The 20,489-nt window shown below is 38.8% G+C and overlaps 1 protein-coding gene across 2 annotated transcripts; it reads left to right on the top strand.

The window, feature by feature from the left end:
• The first annotated feature begins 3,147 nt into the window (after positions 1–3,147).
• Positions 3,148–19,219, top strand: LOC139693885 (methyltransferase-like protein 27). 2 transcript variants are annotated; one of them, XM_071592201.1, is made up of 6 exons: positions 3,148–3,518; positions 16,866–17,017; positions 17,822–17,934; positions 18,465–18,557; positions 18,873–18,985; positions 19,066–19,219. In XM_071592201.1, exons 1-6 carry the CDS (start codon positions 3,366–3,368, stop codon positions 19,135–19,137), a joined length of 696 nt encoding a protein of 231 aa, XP_071448302.1. In that variant the 5' UTR covers positions 3,148–3,365; the 3' UTR covers positions 19,138–19,219. The 2 variants fall into 2 exon arrangements, with proteins under 2 accessions (XP_071448302.1, XP_071448301.1); XM_071592200.1 differs by having other exon boundaries at positions 3,155–3,518; positions 17,819–17,934.
• The last annotated feature ends 1,270 nt before the right edge of the window (positions 19,220–20,489 follow it).

Below are 20,489 nucleotides of genomic sequence, written 5' to 3'. Positions count from 1 at the left end.
ATGATTTGGCAACTCCATCGATACCCAGAGTTCACCCCGATTGATCTCGAGAACCCATTCCGGATGAAATAAAATTTGAAGGTTCAAGGCAACTATAGACATATAAGGTCAGAGACATAAAAAGGAAGGGGAAAAAATCAACTGAATTCTACAGTTTTTTACGTGGTGTATGATATCACCGAAAAGTACGAGACAAGATGACGTTAACGAATCATGAATTGGCAAAGATGGAACCGAGCGTCATCAAAAGCCTATGGATGAAAAATTAGATCCTTGTGGTACGATATTGTAAATTCCTCAGCCAATAGTTCGCGCAAATAATCTCAGAAATATAGGCTGGCGGAATCTCTGGGTCCTCGGATTTTCACATTCCGCTAAAATTTTTATACGACAAATTATAAGAGATGCATCTCCATCGATACTTCCAGTATAAATATGACCTTATTTCATCGGCCACACATGGTTACAAATGTTCAACTTATTCAACAACTATAACGATCGATTTACCTCTCATACAATTCATCACACTTAGAATCATTTCCAACTATACATGGCAACCTTTCGGTAGAAATACGAAATTTGATTTATTTCGTCGACACCGTGGTTTTGATGATGCCCAATTATGACATGAGATCTGGTGCTATCCAAGCGTTTTACGTGTAGACATTTATCTCGGGCCTTCCACCTTCCATCGAGGCCTCGGGTATTCCGGCCAATATTATATTTCGAAGCTCGACTCGGGCATGGTTTACAAGGCAAATTTGAAATTGGCCTGAAGACGATACCTGAATCGAGCATCGAAACGTCGGCCAGAATGGAGACTCTCGCCCTGTGGATGACCCAAGGGGAATTTCTACACACAATTATGACACTCTCCGAATAAGTCACTCACACTTTCCAATGGTTTTCAACCACAGTCTCCCTGAGCTCCTTTCCTCTTTCTACGTAAAGGAATTTAAAGTTGACTGTCCCATTTTTATGAAGAGCACCCCACTCCCCATTTCCAATGAAAAATAGTACGAACGTTTTAAAAGAGATAAAACAAATAATTTACATTCTCTCCCCTCTGAGTCTCTACTTGGTGTCCTCCCTAGTACCAAGTTTATTTTTTTTAAGGTAATCTACCGGTTAAGGTAGGTTTTTGGATGGACACAACGACAAACAAACATTTTATTACTCCTAACAAAACACAAAATCCATCATCCTACTCTATATCAGGTCCCTCTTCATCTCCGAGTACTTTCTTCCTCCCTTCATCCCGTCCAACATCCCTATCCTGTTCCTTCCCTTTCCTCGTTTGCCCAACATTCTCCCATCTATCACAGTCTTCAACATCCCGCTGCCGGTCAACACCCCCTTCATCCACTTTTCCTGCCTCCATACGATTGCTCCCAACAAACCCCTCTCTTCGCCCACCATACCAAGTACTTCCTCGTTTGTTTTCTTCTCTGTCCATTTTACCTTCTCCATTCTTCTCCACACTCACATTTCAAAAGCCTCCAGTCTACGTCTATCCTCCTGCTTCAATGACCACGTTTCCGCACCGTACATAGCTACGCTCCATATCAAAGTTCTTACGAGTCTTTTCTTAACATCCTTACTCAAAGTCCCTGTCATCAACTCCCTCCTCCTTGTGAAAGCCTCTTTGCCTACCGCAATTCTTCTCCTTACGTCCCTACTACTTTGTCCATATTTAGTCCAAAACACGTCCGAGATACGTAAACTGTTCTACCTGCTCTAGTTTTTGCCCTCCTATCCTAATGTTAAGATTGGCCTTTTTCTTTCTAGAAAATCGCATAACCTTTGTTTTATTGATATTGATTCTCATCCCATATCTGTCGCACTGAATTTCCAATTCACTCAGCAATGCTTGCAGCCCCTTGGCTGACTGACAAACTAAAGCTTGGTCATCAGCAAATCTAACTGATTTAACGAATTCCCCGCCCACTTTCATTCCTACCTCCAGTTCTTCCCATGCCTCTTTGATCATTTCCTCTGCATACAGGTTGAACAGTAACGGTGATAATGGGCAACCCTGCCTTACACCTCTTCCTAACACTGCCCATCCTGACTCCCCGTTTCCCACCCGCACCTGAGCAGTCTGAGACATGTACAGGTTGCGGATTTGCCTCTTTTCCCTCCAATCTATTCCTATTTTCTGCAATATACTCATTAGTTTTTCCCAATTCACTCTATCAAACGCTTTTTCCGCTAGTACCAAGTACCTTAATAAATATGTTCATTGCAGATATTACTAATATGAAGAAATTACATCCTATTCCCTCCAAAAACATCATGAACGACTGGAGTGAGGTATTGCATGGAATGATGAGAGGGACGAATAGAGCTGTAAATTGAATTCGCATTGAATGGTTTCCGAAATCCTGTCATTCAACTCGGGATTATGTCGTTAGTCAAAATTTGTGTTGGTCACATCACATTACCCTGTACCGGATATTTAAGATCTTAATATCCGAAAAGCTTCCATACCTCGCATACCTCACTGATACGGATTATCCGGATAATCAATTTCGATTGAAGCTCTCGAATAATTGATATTTCGGACAATTTGGACATATTCAGCCCTATAAATGAGCGAGAATCAGCCAGATACGATCCGTTGAAGCTTCATCACTTATTCCCAAATGTAGGCACCTATTCAAAGTTATTTCCTCCATTATCCTCCATATTTTTATGAATCATCATGCATAGAAATACTACGAAGGGGGTGTTTATCAAAATAAAGTATTATTGTTGTTAGAGAGGGGGGAGGTAAATAAATAAAAATTAGGTTGACGTCATTTCTGGACAGATCCCCACGTTTATGACCGGGTCGCGAAACGCGCCGAACATAAAAAAGATACGCGATGTGCGTGTGAGAATGTGATACGAATGGGTGCGCGCTATCGCTCGAATAATGCCTCCTCGCGAGTTTTATTGCTCTCCGCCTCCCCTACGAGTTTTGCTGTGTAGGGCCACGTGCAACCACCCCGCCATCAACTCCTGACTGAATGAATACCTCCTTATCACCCGCTGGAAGACGGAAGGAAAGTCGTCGATGCCACATCCTGGCCACATCCTTTTCCCATGCCCCACACAATTTTCAAGTCTGCCATTTGCTGCCTCCCACTCCCCCCATAGGCTGGAAGAGCGAAGAGAGGGTTCTCTCATTTTCTCTCCTTCCCCGTCTCTTCCATTTTCCCTCCAATCGGAGTCGCATTCGACCGATAACGCGAAGGGGGCAGCACTGGATCTCTCCCCTCAAGCAAGGCGCGAGACCTGGCCCTCTTTCACTCCCACGGCAAAACCGTCCGCGAATTTATCACCACTCCTCTTCGGTCGAAGTGTAGACAGCACACTCGATCATGCAAAGCAGCGAGAATGGCCTGATCGGCGCGGAAGGGGTGCCGGTGGACGAGAAGGACGCGTACGCCGCGAACTACAAGGCCCACCGCAAAGGCATTTCGTACGATAAGGTGATCAAGACCTACGACGAATGGGCGGACAATTACGACAAGGTGAGTCGCGCTGCTCTTCAGCTTGATCCAGATGGTGAGCGAAGTGAATCCACCGCCCTACTTCGGATTTAGTTTGTTCGTCTTTTACGGTGACTTCATCGGTCGAGTATGTGCACTTTTATACATCATGGTGGAAGGTGTGCTTACTTGGAGACACAATGATCGCCGATAGTGGTGTTGTCGTTTATGCGGGTGGTTTCTTGAATCTCTTAATTTCAATAGAGTTGTAGATTTGGTTCTTAGGTGAGTCCTTGATGAGTGAGATGTTATGAATATTTTTGTAGCCGCAGCTTTTCGGAATTTGGGAGATCTAGATTATCGCTGGATGAGAGACCAGGGCATAAGGGCGTCAAAAATTTCTTCCTGTGGTTCCGAGAGCCTTTTGGTAGTCCTAATATTTGCTGTTTCCTCTTCCTCATGGACATAGGGGTTGATCGTAGAAAGCATCGTATCTGAACTGTGAATTTTCTTAGCAAATGTTGCAGCTGCATGCATGTACATGGGATATTGGTGAACTGCCTGAGCTAATTTTACTCAGCAACTATTAGGCAAGTTCAAGGCTAACATCGCATCCGTCATAATCATCTCGTCAACAGACATCCCTTGGAATATCTAGAAAGAACATTGACCTTGACGAAAGTCTACTGAAACATTTTTATTCAGAGGGCATAAGGGGTGAAAAGGTTACCTTAAATAGGCGAAAACGGTATATTAGAGAAAAATGTACTTGGAGGGACCTGAAGAATTCCTTTCTATTCGGTGTTCAATCCCGAGGCGCCTTCCCTGGTCAGAATCAAGTGTTTGGTGGGCCCAATCTTCCACGCCTCTGCTCGAATATTCACCGAGGGTTTTCGAGGTCGATTTAGTGACGTGTTTTTGAGAGTCCACCAACAAATCAACCAATAACGATCTTTGCACCGTATTATTTTGGATGGGCGGCTGATTACATAAAACAGATAGGAAGCGGAAGAAAATGCACGAATTAATAGTCTTGTACTAACAGTCCCGTATGATAGGATACGTGATTATATAGGGCATTGTACTTTCCTAACTTTTTGACTCCTTGCGTATGGAAAGCAAATATATTGAATACAAGGTAGACTAGGGGATTGCAAAAGTTAACTCAATCAAAACGAGCAAGTCGAACGTTAAATTTAACTCGTTTAAGTTAAATGTAATATAGTTTTAACTGCTTTAGTTAAAATTGAAACTCAAATAAAAATAATTCACGTCAAGTTAAATAATAATTAACAAGTTAATTGAATTCTCAAGTTAATTTGACAAAAATAATTTCACCCCCACTTAAAACTCGCGTAACAAATTTTCCATTTTTCTGAGAAAAGAATAAATCATTACGGAAGCTAAAGAACGGTTATTTTTTCTGAAAATAAGGGTAGAATTGCCTAGTCGAAGTTGAAGTCTTCTCGTTCTCTTTTATTTTGCCTCGCATTGGAACCTACATAATATTATTATAACGAGGATCCCCTGTTACCCGGCGAATTAATTACATGGGTGCAAGTTTTACATTGAGTAATTTATAATAATATATGTGTGTTAAGTTAAACAGTCAAAGGAAAATAAATGAGAGAATTCGGACTTGATCGGATAATTAACTATATATGTAATTTAACAAATTGATGTGTAATGCACTACGTGTTGCCTAATCTGGAGTTAGGTAAATGTCTACCCTTTCCACCATTAATACATAGTAATTTGAAACTTTCCACCCAAAGCAGGAGATATGAAGAGGTATTTGCTATGGATACCCTCAAATCTGGGTAGCCTAATTCTAGACGCACTATTTTTCGAAAGATTAATGAGAAATGGAATGGCGCTCAAAGTTGTGAAATTTAGACAAACACAGAAATTCTTGGAGCATATTGGATCCGATACAGAAATCGATTTTAAACTCAAGAAATTTACGCGAAACTCGAAAAGCCAAGATCTTGGTCACGAATTATTGGTAAATGAGCGGGAAGCAGAAGGCCACTAGGGCCATGGCGATTAAATAAAGAATAAATAGCTTAATGCGAGGATTACCATAACCAATATAGTTATTTCGTCGGTTTTTTCTTTTCTAGTATGCTCAATTTCACGAGAATATTTTTGAGAAATAAGTTCAAGGTAGAAGAGATCCAACAAACGAAAGTGTCGCCATTGGGTCACAGTTTTAGCGGTGCCGGTGATGCGTATTTCATCGAAGTGGAACATTTGTTGATGGCGCTTTCACACGTCTTTTTTATATCTCTCTTCATTGCTGGCTGAAAGTATCGCAGTGGCGTCACAATTTTTTTAATCCATTTCCCATTCATAGCAACCATCTTTCAATGAGATTTTCAGTTTTTGACCGAATGCAGTTTTCAAGTATTTAATCCCGAGAAAGATGTATCTGGCTCCATCTGTGCCATTCCATTTTACTTCGACGGGTATTTGTGTTAAGGAAACCTTCAGGTTTTTTTAACTGTTGATAAAACACAAGAAGCGCATGCCATGTCCAGAATTGTGAGCCATCCAACAGAAATGGTAGCCCATTCAGTGTCTTTAAGTGTTGCTGAAGTCGTCAATATCTCTTCCTCTTTATGCATAAGGCGGGTATCATGCAAGTACGGTATATTAATGTTTTGCTAGTCATTACATTAGCTCACATGATGAATTCACGAATTTTCAAGAGAGGGCGCTCAGTTCCGCTCAGCCATTGATCCGGGCCTAAGGAAGCATTTAGTTGCAAGGTTTGCAAGGAATTAAAATTCGTCTTATTGAAAGAAGCCGACTAACGGTGATTTTTTCTGGTGCATCGTAACACGAGGCCATTTATAAGAAGGGATTTCAGAACGTTACACTGAATTGCCTGCACACTTAAAGAAGAATAAGTGTTTTAAGTGCGGAGCATTGGGATCTAAGTAGAAGAAGGATTGTAAATCCGAAGGAGTAGAGGCTTCCTACCTACCGACCGGACCGGAGACGTGATTTCTTTCCAGAAAAGACTTGAGTGCATACTTTGTCGGATCATAAGGATAGTTATTTCTCTTTCATTTGTTTTCCACATTATTAGACTCTGAATTCTTACTAAAGGAAAAAATTTCCCGAACATTAAACATTTGATTTTTTCTGCGTTCAATCAACTAGACTCAATCCATGGTGGACGCGGTTCTTGGCCTTTAATATGACGGTATCACTCACAATATGTCCAAACAGTTGAAATTTGATTGGAGGTAAACAACATGGAAATGAAATTCGTTGAATATATGTAGCAACTCATCATCCTCGAGCAGTTGACTCTTAACTTCAGGCAAAATATGAAGGAAACAATTAAGAGGAACATGCTGTCCTTTTGGTCCGTTCTGATTATTCTCGAGGGGCGTGGTTGTGTACTTAAGTTATTCAACACTGGGTTTATGAGTGGAGGCTCTGAGCGATGCCTCTTGATACTTTCTTAAAAAGGCAGAGTGTATGACGAGTATATTCCTCGTATATTCCTCTCACCCTACAGATTTAGGCAACATATTTAAGTTTACAGTAAATATTATTTTGATAACTTAAGATACCTACTTTAGTGTTAACTGGAAGTCTGAATGGGCCCTCGGTGTGTAGCCAAATGGGAAGAATATTACGTCTTTTGAATGTTAAAATCGAGAATGACAAATAAAGTATAAAAATATATATGATAAAGAGGCAGAAAATTGATAAAAAAACGGCTAAAAGAAAAAGAGCAAAGAAAAAAATGTTTGTTAAATTTAATAATTTCAAGGCCAATGCAACAATTTCAGAGTGTAAAAATCAGCCTTGACTGGGATGCCATACCAGTCAAGGCGAATGATTTTTACACTCTGAAATTGTTGTATTGAAATGCATGTTGGCGGATGACTCCGTTAAAAGTTACTGTTGCGGCTTCTCCCGCAGTTTCTTTGATATTTTATTTCAAGGCATTCCCGGACAAATTTCCATCGAATATGAATTCGAAATTTGCCGATTATCAGTTTGATGAAGACATTAAAAATAATTTTAAGCGCTCACCATCTCGCTGATTTAAATGAGTCCAGTCACTAGGATCCTTTTATGACATAAGTAAGATGGGCAAAGGTAAATCAAAGTGTCTTACCGAAAACTCGCATGAGGTCTATGAGCCGCATTCACTTCGATTTTCGATGACATTTTGTGAATAAGTCAGCTCTCTTGTGTTCCTTCTATCATAATGATTTACCTTTGAAGAATGAACACACCTTAAAGTGAGTAAAAGGTAAACGTAAAATTCAGTACATAGGCCGTATATAGAGATACAGAGCGGGAGGGGCTAATAAGCAGTTGTTGCCCAACACCACTATCAATAAAATAACACCTTGCTTTATGGATACTTTCCCCCAGTTTGATCCATTTTACCGTAATAAGTGTGTCAAGATCATCAAGATACAAAATAACTTTAACCCGATGAAAATTTATGAGGACCATGATGAGAAGAAGTACACGGGCAATTAACAAAAATGATTGCAATAAATTATTGACCCTATTCGTTGTCATGGGCTCATCTTGATCATTGACTCCCATCCACCCACATGTTCACCCATATATTCACCCACATTGGTGTTCACCAATGGAAATAAAGGAAGTTTTACTGGAATAAAGGTGAACCTATTCGCAGTTTTTCGGCTTTTATTTCCAGTTAACGAAGAACTCTAAGAAATTATGACGGTAGACTACTGTTACTCAATAGGAATTTATTTACTTTATCAATATAATTCTCCTTAGTTCATTTAGCTTACTTTTGTTTCCTGACCGGGGGGAAAAATTGAGCGAACATAGTTTCGACTCTACGACTGCAATGCAGCATTGTCAGCTTGTGCTTCGATCGCGTAGAGAATTGTGAGAATCAATGTGAGAATTTCGCTTTTTGAGCTTTTTGAGAACGTTTTGGTTTTAACGTTTTAATCATGGAATATTTTGAAACAAAAGTGATGCCATCCATTGTAAACAATGAAAAACTGCTCTAATTGATAGGTAAGTGGACAGAATGAAACACAATCCCGAACGCATAATACTCTCTAAGTCAACTGACGACAAATGCCTCAATACGATTTTTTGAGGCTATAACTTCTATATGCACCAAAGCAAAGATGTAGATGTAGAAAGCAAATGTCGGAAAATGGATAAAATGCTTACACCACCAGAGTTTACTGTCACCTATATTGAAAGTTAGTTGAGAGAGTCGTATATTTTTTCATCAAGATAGTGTGAATTGGTTAGAATTACCTTCAATACAAACTCTATTCTCAAGGTGTCCGCAGTTTCACCCGCGGCAATAAACCTGAAAGAGTTAAAATCCAATGGTATTGAAGCGGCGATTTCCTTTGAAAATGTTCGCAAATCTTCCTCCAGTTCTAAGATTTCTTGGAAAACGGTGGTGAAATATAGAGAGGAAAATGTATGTGCGGCGTTTCACTTCCGACAACCAACTTATTAATTGACATAAATAATGGCAGTAGGTCAGTCGAATTAGTGATCTCTCTCGAGATATGAAAAAAAATTGAAAATATTTAGGAAATATAATAAATTCTTGTTGCGACAATATCTTCCACATAATTTATATTTATTGACTAGGTATAACGGCTCTTTCGAATCAGCCATATAGTATTCATACTATATCCATCAGCACACAGATACGCTTCCCTAAGAATAATAAAGCGTTCAAAATGATTTCCGATAAAGTAACATATTCACTGCTCATTAAAAATAGATGTATTCCACACAATACAACAGATATGTAATGAGAAAGAAAGCGTAAAAAAATTACTTCGCTTTGAAACTTCCCGCTTTTTTTCATTTTCATCGTGATAGCTCACCTAAATTACTTTTTACGACCTAAAATAATTTTGAATATTTGTTAATAGTATCAGGTAAGGTTATAAAATTTTTAATTTCATCCAGGTAAATGCTATTTAGCATGAGATAGTGTGAAGAATGAGACTTGATAATTTCGCCACCGAAAAGAATTCCATGAACGGGTATGATGTCACAGCATTGCTTGAAAAAGGATTGTAGATACACATTTCGTTGCCCCTGAGGTATTTTCGTGCGAAGAGAATATTAAATTTAATTACCCAAACACCACATGCAAATGGCATTCTCAATGCCGCGTTATGCTAAATGCTGTAATAAGCCACTCCACATTTCTACCGTTTCCGTTAATATATAGAATTGAGTAAGGCACTGCCGTTAAGAAAAGATGAGCGGATAGCTCTGTAGCTGCGCATCTGAAAGAGGCAAGCAGATGAGCACAGATTAATAGCTTTGGAGACGTGTGCATGGTGAAGAATGAAGGAAGACTAACCTGCTTAGAGAGGAAAGGACAAAATACTTACACCTGCTACATATTTCCCCAGCATCAGAGTTGTCAATGCAACAATTTCAGAGTGTAAAAATCATTCGCCTTGACTGGGATATAATGCATTTGTACAAAACATATATATCCCAGTCAAGGCGAATGATTTTTACACTCTGAAATTGTTGTATTGATATGCATATTAGCGGATGACTCCGTTAAAAGTTACTGTTGCGGCATCTCCCGCAGTTTCTTTGGAATCAGAGTTGTCTACTAGCGCGGATGAGCCACAGTGAGGATCTGTTTCACGTTGCTTGGAGTTGATGATGTAGTGAATGCGATTTGAATGCCATATGTGCCAAATACTAAAATTGTTTAGCGCAGATGGGCGATTTGGAAAACGCCCTAAGTTGGAGAGCATGAGGGGCTGACATTGGAGTTCTGTTAAGTATGGTGAGAGAAGAGAGGCAGTTGATGAAATCCGGGAAAGCCATTTAAAGTGGACGAAGGATATACTAAGAGTGTGTGTATTGCCGGAGGGAGCGACAGGCAGAATTCTTGGAACGTACGAGGTCTATCCAATAAATACGCGAACTGGTGCAATCTGGCGGCCATGATGCGGAATATAGCCCCGCTCACTAGCAGCAGCGATAGTTGGCAGAGACCCAATAAGCCGTCTGTGCTTGGCGGATCGTCGAGCTGTGCGTTTGGTGCCAGTTATGTTAGTTTCTGTTGTACTTGCTTTTACTGTTTGTCGAAAATGGAAATTGACGAAATCACGGACCAACGAGTCAATATTAAGTTTTTTGGGGAAGTGCGGTAAAGGTTATCAAGAAAGGACAGTAGAAAGATACATTGTATTCTTCATTTAATAAACATGAATTTCCACAAAGTTGACCCGGGAACAATTGAAATTACTGAAATGTTTACAGCTCTTTACGGTGATAATGCTCTGAAGAAAACATCTGTTTTCAAGCGGATTAAATCAAACCAAAAAATCAAGAAAAAGCCGATCGAAAATCAAAGCCATGCTCATGGTTTTCTTTGATGTCGAAGGTGTTGTTTATCATGAATTTCTTCCTGAAGGACTCGCAGTCAATACTGAGTTTCTACCTTAGAGTTCTCAAGCGTTTGAGAGATCGTGTGCGACCAAATTTGACTCGAGGCAATGGATGGATCGTTCACCTTGGCAATGCATAGCATTGATTTTTCGCCAGTTTCTGGCAAAAAATTCAATCACCATACTTGATCATCCTCCTTATTCGCTAGATCTCGCCCCCTGTGACTATTTCCTATTCCCAAAATGCAAAAATGTGATGAGTGGACATCACTGGGAAGATATGGACACAGTAAAGCAAGAAACGACGGGGAAAACTAAAAAGCCTAACTGCCAAGGACTTCCAAGGGTGCTTTAAACAGTGGAAAAGAAGATGAAGTACCAACGAATGGAGAGTACTTTGAAGGGGACAAAATCGATGTAGACTAAATTTTGCAAAATGAAGATTTAATGGCGTCGGTTCTCGTATTTATTGGATAGGCATCGTATAAGCGGGGAAGAGGAATATGCCTTTTAGGTGGAAGAAAGACCAGGCAATATTAGGGAGATAGTAGTTGTTAGGTACATTGAAAACATACCTTTCAGTGATGGAATGCTTTGAATGGAAAATACACCGACTGTTGTACATCAGTAATGATTATTCATTCATTATTGAACAAAACCAACAAAACGTAAACAGGCTACTAAAAAAATAAGGTATATTACATTAAACACATTATAAAGTGTACGTATGTTATTTTTAATTTTTACGATCGCTTTGTTATTGAAAGACTATGAGATTCATCCTATTGATCATAAATTTGAAAACTGTGGGCTGTCTTCGGGAACCATTTCGGTGAAAAATAAAGCTTTTTATCCTTCCTATAGATAATTCTTTGCATGGGGAGAGTCTTGTGGACATCAAGCATTCGGATAGAAATATATATACATATTAATTCACGATGGTGGGAATGGGCTAACTATGGGAATATGAGCTCACTTTACGCAGGAAATGATTAATTGAATTCTGTCCAGGTTTTTTTCAATATTGACATTTTAAAAATTTCGTAAATATGGGGAGAGACCAAAAAGTGGCTCGCCATAAAGAATTAAAGATCAAAACTTCAGATTTTCGAATAAGCAGGGCATACCCAGTTCCCAAGTGAATGAAGTACATTTTTAAAGAAAGCAGAACATTAAGCTCAACCCTATGCATTCACTTCTTTTAGGCATCCATTTGAATCCCTTGATCCTGCTGAATATTCTGTTGCTTCAATAGGTACATCTTTGATGCATCTACTAATGAGAACATATAGTCGTGTGTAAAAATAGGTCATTCATAACAAACGTTTCACCAGTTTGTTCAATTCACTGTAATAATTAATATTTGCTTTTTCTTCGAATGGGGAGCATTTGCTCAAGTGTCATACTACAGGAATTTAGGCAGAAAGGGAGAAACTTGTACCGTTAACCCCGGAAATCAGATTGCTGACACGCATTTATTAAATTTAATTCAAGTCTATGAACGTTATCTTAAATACATGTTCCTAAATTCAAATTAATTACGGAGAAGAAAGGACAAAGAGCTGGATAATAAATAATGGTGACAAACTTAAAGTAAAAGAACAATGGGAAGATATGAAGAGTTCGCAAGGATAGGTTGCAATTGTCCCGCTATATAAAAGATGAAAAGACTACCAGGGAAAAAAAGAAAATCGCAAACTTACAAGAGTTACATGGAAATTGCTAATCGAACCAGGAGAGCTGCAAATGATGTGAAGAGAATATATCAGAATAACTTTATGGTATAGACATAATATCAATGAGTGTGTACACACAGAGTAAACGCAGAAAAAATGAGGATGACAGCTTAGGTCCAGCTATACTTACTAAAAAGATAGAAAATGCACTCAGGAGAAGGAATACAAGCACAACAAAGGGAATAGATACGAGTAACATCCTTGCAAAATGGCTCACGGGTTTAGTAAGAAATGGAAGAAAGCGATAGAATGATTTGATCATCCTCTACATCATCAAAAGTGTATTTAAGAAAATATAATTAGCTGAATAAACGACATTTTACGTATGGACAATCACCAGTATTTGATGGTATTAGGCTACACTTTATAGAAATTTATGATGAAGTAGACATGATGTAGTGGTGATCGAGTACATGGAGTAGAGGTGATCGAGTGGACAGATCAAAGGTTACTCCTGCCAAAGACCCATGAAGTGACCAAGCAAGTTGAGATGACAGTGTTTCTGCGATATTGCACAGGAGGTGAATCGTAAAACGGACCACTTCATATGAACCCCGTATTGCAGGAACCCAGTATATTCGGAAATTTTGGCGTATGAAGTAAGTGGTCTTTTACTTACAACACTTCTATTTCAACGAAAAGACGGAAACCGTGCTTCCAACACCTTTTTGAATTGTTTATCAGCTACAATTTTTTTACTCATATTGCTTGAAAATTCATAACACATATTGAAGACGAAGCCATAGTAGAAAACGGCGCGACTGGTGTTCAGCTTACAGGCATTTGCTTCAATTCTGCATCTTTGCTAGGCCGCAGGGGAAGCCCCTTTGTGTATTATTCACCAAAACAAAAAAAACATATCAGCGTACATTTTAATTATACATACATAATATAATAAAAGATCCAAGAGCGATGGAAGGGATATATAGAAGAACTGTATAGTAAAGAGCTTAGACGAACAAAGTTAGACATTGAAAAGGAAAATGACGTAGAAGAAGATAGCTTAGGTCCAGGCATACTCAATGATGAGACAGAAAGGGCATTAAGGGAGATGAAACTAAATAAGGCCGTGGGGGTGGATAACATTCCCACGGAACTATGGAAATGTTTAGGAAAATGTGGGAGGAAGAGGCTATATGGGCTGATTCGTAGTATTTATGAGGAAGGAATCTGACCGGAAGACTTTGTGAGATCAGTTTTAGTTCCTATTCCGAAAAAGGTAAAGGCTACGTCATGTGAGGACTACAGGGCAATTAGTTTGATATCCCACGCAGCTAAAGTTGTTCTCAGGATTCTAAGCAAAAGCATAGAGAGTGGGGCAAATGATTACTTAGGGGATGATCAGTTTGGGTTTAGGAAGGGGAGAGGTACGCGTGATGCCATTGCAGTAATGAGATTATTAATCGAGAGGAATATAGGACACAACCAGGAGGTATTTGCCTGGTTCGTAGATTTCGAAAAAGCGTTTGATAGAGTGACCTGGGAAAAACTAATGACTATATTGCAGAAAATAGGAATCGATTGGAGGGAAAGGAGGCTAATTCGCAACCTTTACATGTCTCAGACTGCTCAGGTGCGGGTGGGAAACGGGGAGTCCGGATGGGCAGTGTTAGGAAGAGGTGTAAGGCAGGGTTGCCCATTATCACCGTTGCTGTTCAACCTGTATGCAGAGGAAATGATCAAAGAGGCGTGGGAAGAACTGGAGGTAGGAATGAAAGTGGGCAGGGAATTTGTAAAATCAGTTAGGTTTGCTGATGACCAAGCTTTAGTTTGTCAGTCAGCCGAGGGGCTGCAAGCATTGCTGAGTGAATTGGAAATTCGGTGCGACAGGTATGGGATGAGAATCAATATTAATAAAACAATGGTTATGCGATTCTTTAGAAAGAAAAAGGCTAAGCTTAACATTAGGATAGGAGGGCAAAAACTAGAGCATGTAGAACAGTTTACGTATCTCGGACGTGTTTTGGACTAAATATGGCCAAAGTAGTAGGGACGTAAGGAGAAGAATTGCGCTAGGCAAAGAGGCTTTCACAAGGAGGAGGGAGTTGATGACGGGGACGTTGAGTAAGGATGTCAAGAAAAGACTCGTAAAAACTTTAATTTGGAGCGTAGCTATGAACGGCGCGGAAACGTGGTCATTGTAGCAGTAGGATAGACGTAGACTGGAGGCTTTTGAAATACGGGTGTGGAGAAGAATGGAGAAGGTGAAATGGACAGGGAAGAAAACAAACGAGGAAGTACTTGGTTTGGTGGGCGAAGAGAGGGGTTTGTTGGGAGCAATCGTATGGAGGCACGAAAAGTGGCGGGTTCAAATCCCGGCGGTGTTGAATATTTTTCAGAGGTATCTCGATCCCTACTTGAGGTGCTTTGTGGAGGGCACTTTGAGTGAGTACGCCGTCCGTCGGATGGGACGTTAAACTGCGGACCCCTTGGCGCCTTTCGTAAAGAGCAGGCTAATGCCGACGCCGGGTTTCTCTCCACCCTTCATCCTTTCCTGTCCATCCCCTATGGCGCAAATGACCTTAGCTGTCGGTCGCCTCCCCTTAAAACTACTACTACTACGAAAAGTGGCTGAAGGGAGTATTGACCGGAAGCGGGATGTTGAAGACTGTAATTGAGGGGAGAATGTTGGGCAAAAGAGGAAAGGGAAGGAACAGGATAGGGATGTTGGACGGGATGAAGGGAGGAAGGAAGTACTCAGATGAAGAGGGACCTGATATAGAGTAGGATGATGGATTTTGTGTTTTTTTAGGAGTAATAAAATGTTTGTTTGTCGTTGTGTCCATCCAAAAACCTACCTTAACCGGTAGATTACCGAATAATAATAATAATAATATAATAAGCACATATACTCAGAAATGCAGCAGCAGAAATGACTGCTTTAAGGAGGCTGAATCGAGATGTCGAGAATACGGCGTTTTGATAAACCTTCTATTTTTTAGCCTTAAGTACCCTCAAATCAAACGAAAATGATAAAACAGGCCTTACTATGCTAGTTTACATAGAAATTGACATCGAAAATCCATGATTTTATACATACCCTAAGGCTGTGGAGGACTACTACCAGAAAAATTGTGGATTATAGTGCAGAAATATATGTCGCTGTCAAGAAACACCAGGGAGCAATAACAAAATGGCTTTAATACTGATAGCATGGCAGAAACTTGTTTTTAAGTGACATTGAATAATAAGTGAGACTAACAGTAGCAATCGCTTAGTTCGAAAGAAATTGGCGACTCGGAACTAGTTCACAAAATGTTTTGAAATAAAGAGGACCTCACAGTGTTTAAAGGGGAATTAAAGAGGACCTAACAGTGTTTAAAAACTGTATACATGTATGCACGTCATATCTTTTTAAGAAATACCCATGAATGAATGTTACATTACTTTCCATTACTCATTGTTAATATATGAACTAAGTTAGCATCTTGACTCGAGCAGTTACAATCGAAGCCCCTTTCTTTTTGCCACAAGTATACGGAGAATTCACTTTCATTGATATTCCTTTGCTGGAGGTATAGTCGTATAAGCATGGCCTTGTATGGGGATATTCCCAGTCAAAATTCGTTTAAAATGTGTCGCTCTAGTCGCGCTTTCTACTTTATGGCCCTTGAATGTTAAAAATTCCGTTTATATCTATTCATAGCATAATTGCAATCACATCGCACTTGCGAGTATCTTAATACCCAAGTTAACTAGGATACATTAGTTACAATAATTAACTAATATGTTTCAGTAAACTGCCGTCAAATCGTAGCAATGCCATTGGTAATGGAGAGAATAAAAAATGCTCTTCTCAATTTATCAGAAAAAGGGAACAGTTCGATAAATGCAACTGAAAATTGCCAAATGCAGAACCAATCAACTCTATTATGCATCTTCTTTTGAGATGCCCAAACACTGAATAACTTAGGTTTTTAATAATTTCGTTGCAGTAATAATGTAGCCAAGGCAATTCTTGCAACCATTTCTTAAAACACACACCCGCAGCAATAATAGAAAGTTCTGATTTTCCAAAGAAAAAACTAATCTAATACACCAGATGGGCATATTTAATATTGGAAAAAATTAATAATAAAGGAAACTTTTCGCGTAATTTCAATTATCTGACTTTATTAAATGCATTTGTTATCAAAATAAATTGCGGGAATAAAAATATTATGTGATGCAAGATGAGAGAATTCTGACGGTTCTCTAAGGCCACACCTTATAGCTTGATGTGTATTCCATTTGGACAGGATCTTTGCCCTGGAGTCTACAACGGACCAGAGATTCTGGCCAAGGCGGTTGGGGAACAGTATGTCGGCGAAGAGAAGCAGGAGGTGAGGATTTTGGACGTGGCCGCCGGAACCGGCAGGGTCGGCGAAGAACTGCAGAAACTTGGCTTCCGGTAAGTAAAAACAACACAACCGCATTCCGCGGCAACCCACCAAATAAATAAAGTTTAATCTTTCTTGCAAAAAATAATAAATGCCGATGAAAAATCCACGAAAGGGAGGTAACTGATATTTTAAAACACTTTCCTCCCGGCACCGTTTGGTCAAATTTCTAGCCCAGGACAAAATCATGGTTTTGGTATTTCCTGAGAGAGAAGGAAAAAATTGTCGTCTTTTAAATTAATCAAATTTACGAATTTTGGAAAAATTATAAGGCTGCTTTACGAAGTGTTTACCGTGTATTTAACACGATTTCACGAACATTTTTTCAAGACTTGAATAATTCTCACCTGTCTTGATAACAGGGGTACGCGGCAGTCTAGGGGTCATGGTATCAATATCACAAACGTCAGAAACTAATAAAACGCTCACGGAAAATTTGCTCTAGCTTAACTTTCGATTGAAGGTAACGTAATTTCAAAAGAAATGGGCCTCCCAAGTTACAAATGTATAAGTGGGCATCACTTGATCTAATTTAATATACTGAACTGCATTAGAATTAAATTTTTATTCTGATGTTAAGCTAAAACCGGAATTTGGATACGATACGTTCCAATCTTCCACACATACAATGGCATTGTCAGTGCAATTTTTATTAGGTTCAATGAATAACTAATTCTTAAATGAAAAAACCTATTCAGTAAAAAGTCAAATGAAATATTCGATAAAAATGCAATCCAGAAGCTAATCACATATTACTTTTGCAATAGTAATATTAAGTATATAAATTAACCATTGCAATGAATTTTTTCCAGAAGGATAGATGCTCTTGAACCATCAGAACGGATGCTCGAAATATTACGACAGCGGGGTTTATATGAAAATGACTGGCACGACTCCATTGGGTTTCACCAGACGCAGATAAAGGATGGTAAGTATTGAGAGATGATTGGACGCTCAAAATCTTGTCATCAGCTCCATCATCTTTGCTAAGTCACGCAAGTCTTTCGGATCCATAGACATTAGACACCACTATGGAATATTTTATCTTAGCTCATTGTAAATCCTATGTAAAGAGTTAAATGTATAGGAAAAATATTTGTTTAATAAATTAAAGCGTTAGTTCCTTTTAAATCTCACTCACCTGTGAGTTACCATTAATTTCATGGATTGTATTATGAGAAAAGGAAAGTTAAAAAGTAGGAATATGCTTGAAATGTTATAATGGATCGTAGGAAACCTAAAATCAAATTGTACTGTGCTTCAGCCTAAGTACCCTTTTTTGAATGTGTGACACAAACACCTCTGCCCAAAGCGTTTTAATTTTTAGTTATTTTTAACTGTTGCCAAAATACCATCGGAATTGCAATACAATTGACTGTAAATGCTATACTTATTTCATTGAATTTCTACATATGATGAAGAAATTGTGAGTCTCACCAAAGTGCCTTGACTTTACAGGAACATACGACTGTGTGGTATCAGCCGGAGGAATGGGCGAAGGGCATATGCCAATTTCAGCTCTGGACGAAATGATAAGAGTACTCAAAACTGGTATGTATGCTGCAGTGAGCTAGGAATACGGAATCATACGTCATTAGATTTAGAATAAAAATCCTTGGACACGGGAGGGATTAATGCAAAGCCTTACAACGTAGTTTTATGCTAGTTATAATGAAATTTCGAAAGTTTGAGGTACAATTAATAGTATCACTAGGGCGATCTTATCGTCTCACCGGCGTACGAAGGTCATGCGGCAGTAGGCGCATGATGAAGTACCTATAATCAACTGCTTTAGGGCTTGTGTCGTGACCTAGTCCAACTTGGTCAAATAGTGAAAGCGGTGTTAATAATTCTCATATATTTTAGGTGGCCTAATGATAATAGTAATGAGGGAGGAATACCTGTCGTACGTCAATGAGTATGTAGACAAGTTAGAGCCCCATCTGAAAGAACTGGAAGCCCTTAAAAAGTGCAAAAAGGTAATGTATTCATTTTTGAGAGGCAAATAAAAATTTTTTTATTTCCCCAAGTTAAACATTTGTCACTTTTTCTTTCACAGGTTTCAAGGACTGTGGTTCCCAACTACTCCTTTAACAAAAATGGGATTGTGTTCGTCTACCAAGCTCTGTGAAACTGGCGAAAAAATCTGCATTTAATAGTGAAAAATTATTGCCTGTATTATTTTTTACTATTAAATTATTCCGTATTCTGTATTTATGATGGCATTTTGAGTTTTTCTTCATTTTGTGAAAGGATGAAATACTATTTTGAATTCAAGTGAAAAATTTATCGCATATTTTCAATAAAAAAGTAAACCAACAAAAATGCATGTCATTCTTTGTCTTTCCCATCGGTAGTTTGAAAGGGGTGCAGCAGAGGTGAATGCAAAAATAATGATACTACATTTATTTTAATATGAATATTGGTTGAATATTGCCATTCAATATCAGTCAGTTTTTCTTTTGCTTACGTCGTTTGACAGTTCTGACTTAAATCGTCCATCTGGCCCTAGGAAAGTGACAGCTCTCTTTGGCAACCAGCTTTGCATCTTCAAAGACGATTTGGTGGGAAGTCTCAGTCCATTTTTGAAAGGAGTGAAATCAACAGAGAAGATAGCTATACACTTCTCTATTAGGGGGAATGTGCGGTAACTTCTTCTGACCTGAAGAAAATGACTGGAATGTCTGCTGGAATATGGCAAAACGAACACACGTGGAATAAACCCTGAAGATCCACCATTCCTTTAGTACTGGTTCCAACAAATTCACTGTGCCTACTGATGATGAGTCAATCTCAATCCATTTGGTATTCCTGTTAATTATGGATTATGTCATATCTAACTTAACACTCCTTTAACTGATGCATAAATACTTGAGCACTTTCAGGTTACCTACAAATTTTGAAATTTAGGAAAATTTCCGAGATGGAACTCGGAATGTTTACGGTCACATTCATAAAAGCACAGGACTCGAAGGGAAATTCAACGAAAAACATAGATACGTACTACCCAAATTTTTAAGGCCGAGACTTAAACGTATGACATATATACCAGTCTTATCTACGTTGATTTTTCAGCTTCCTCAATCTCTACACCATCAAAGCGGACACTACTCTACCCCCTGCCCACCTTCTCGTTTCATGTAATTCTGCACCCATACAACTTCATGTTAAATCTAATTAGGCATCGATGGGAACATTGAAATCGGCAGTTCTATGATGAAATTGTGCGGAATATTAACAAGTTTGAAATTTTTCTTCATTATGCCCTCATTTAACTAATTATAAATAACTTTTATTAACTGTTCAATAATTTTTTTTACTGCTGTACTAAATAATAAAATTTACACAATATCGGAAATAATATCTGTATACGTGCATGTTATAACAAAGCTATTAACTGTACAGATCATTTTCTACATGTCAAATACGTATATCTGCTTAAAATATTGTTATCTAATACCCAATTTAATTGAACTATAACTT

Source organism: Hetaerina americana, unplaced genomic scaffold, assembly GCF_022747635.1.
Source record: "Hetaerina americana unplaced genomic scaffold, ioHetAmer1.1.p SCAF_5, whole genome shotgun sequence".
NCBI classification, from domain to species: Eukaryota; Metazoa; Arthropoda; class Insecta; order Odonata; family Calopterygidae; genus Hetaerina; species Hetaerina americana.
The sequence above is the reverse complement of the archived record's forward strand: the minus strand, read 5'-3'. Positions and strand labels throughout refer to the sequence as shown.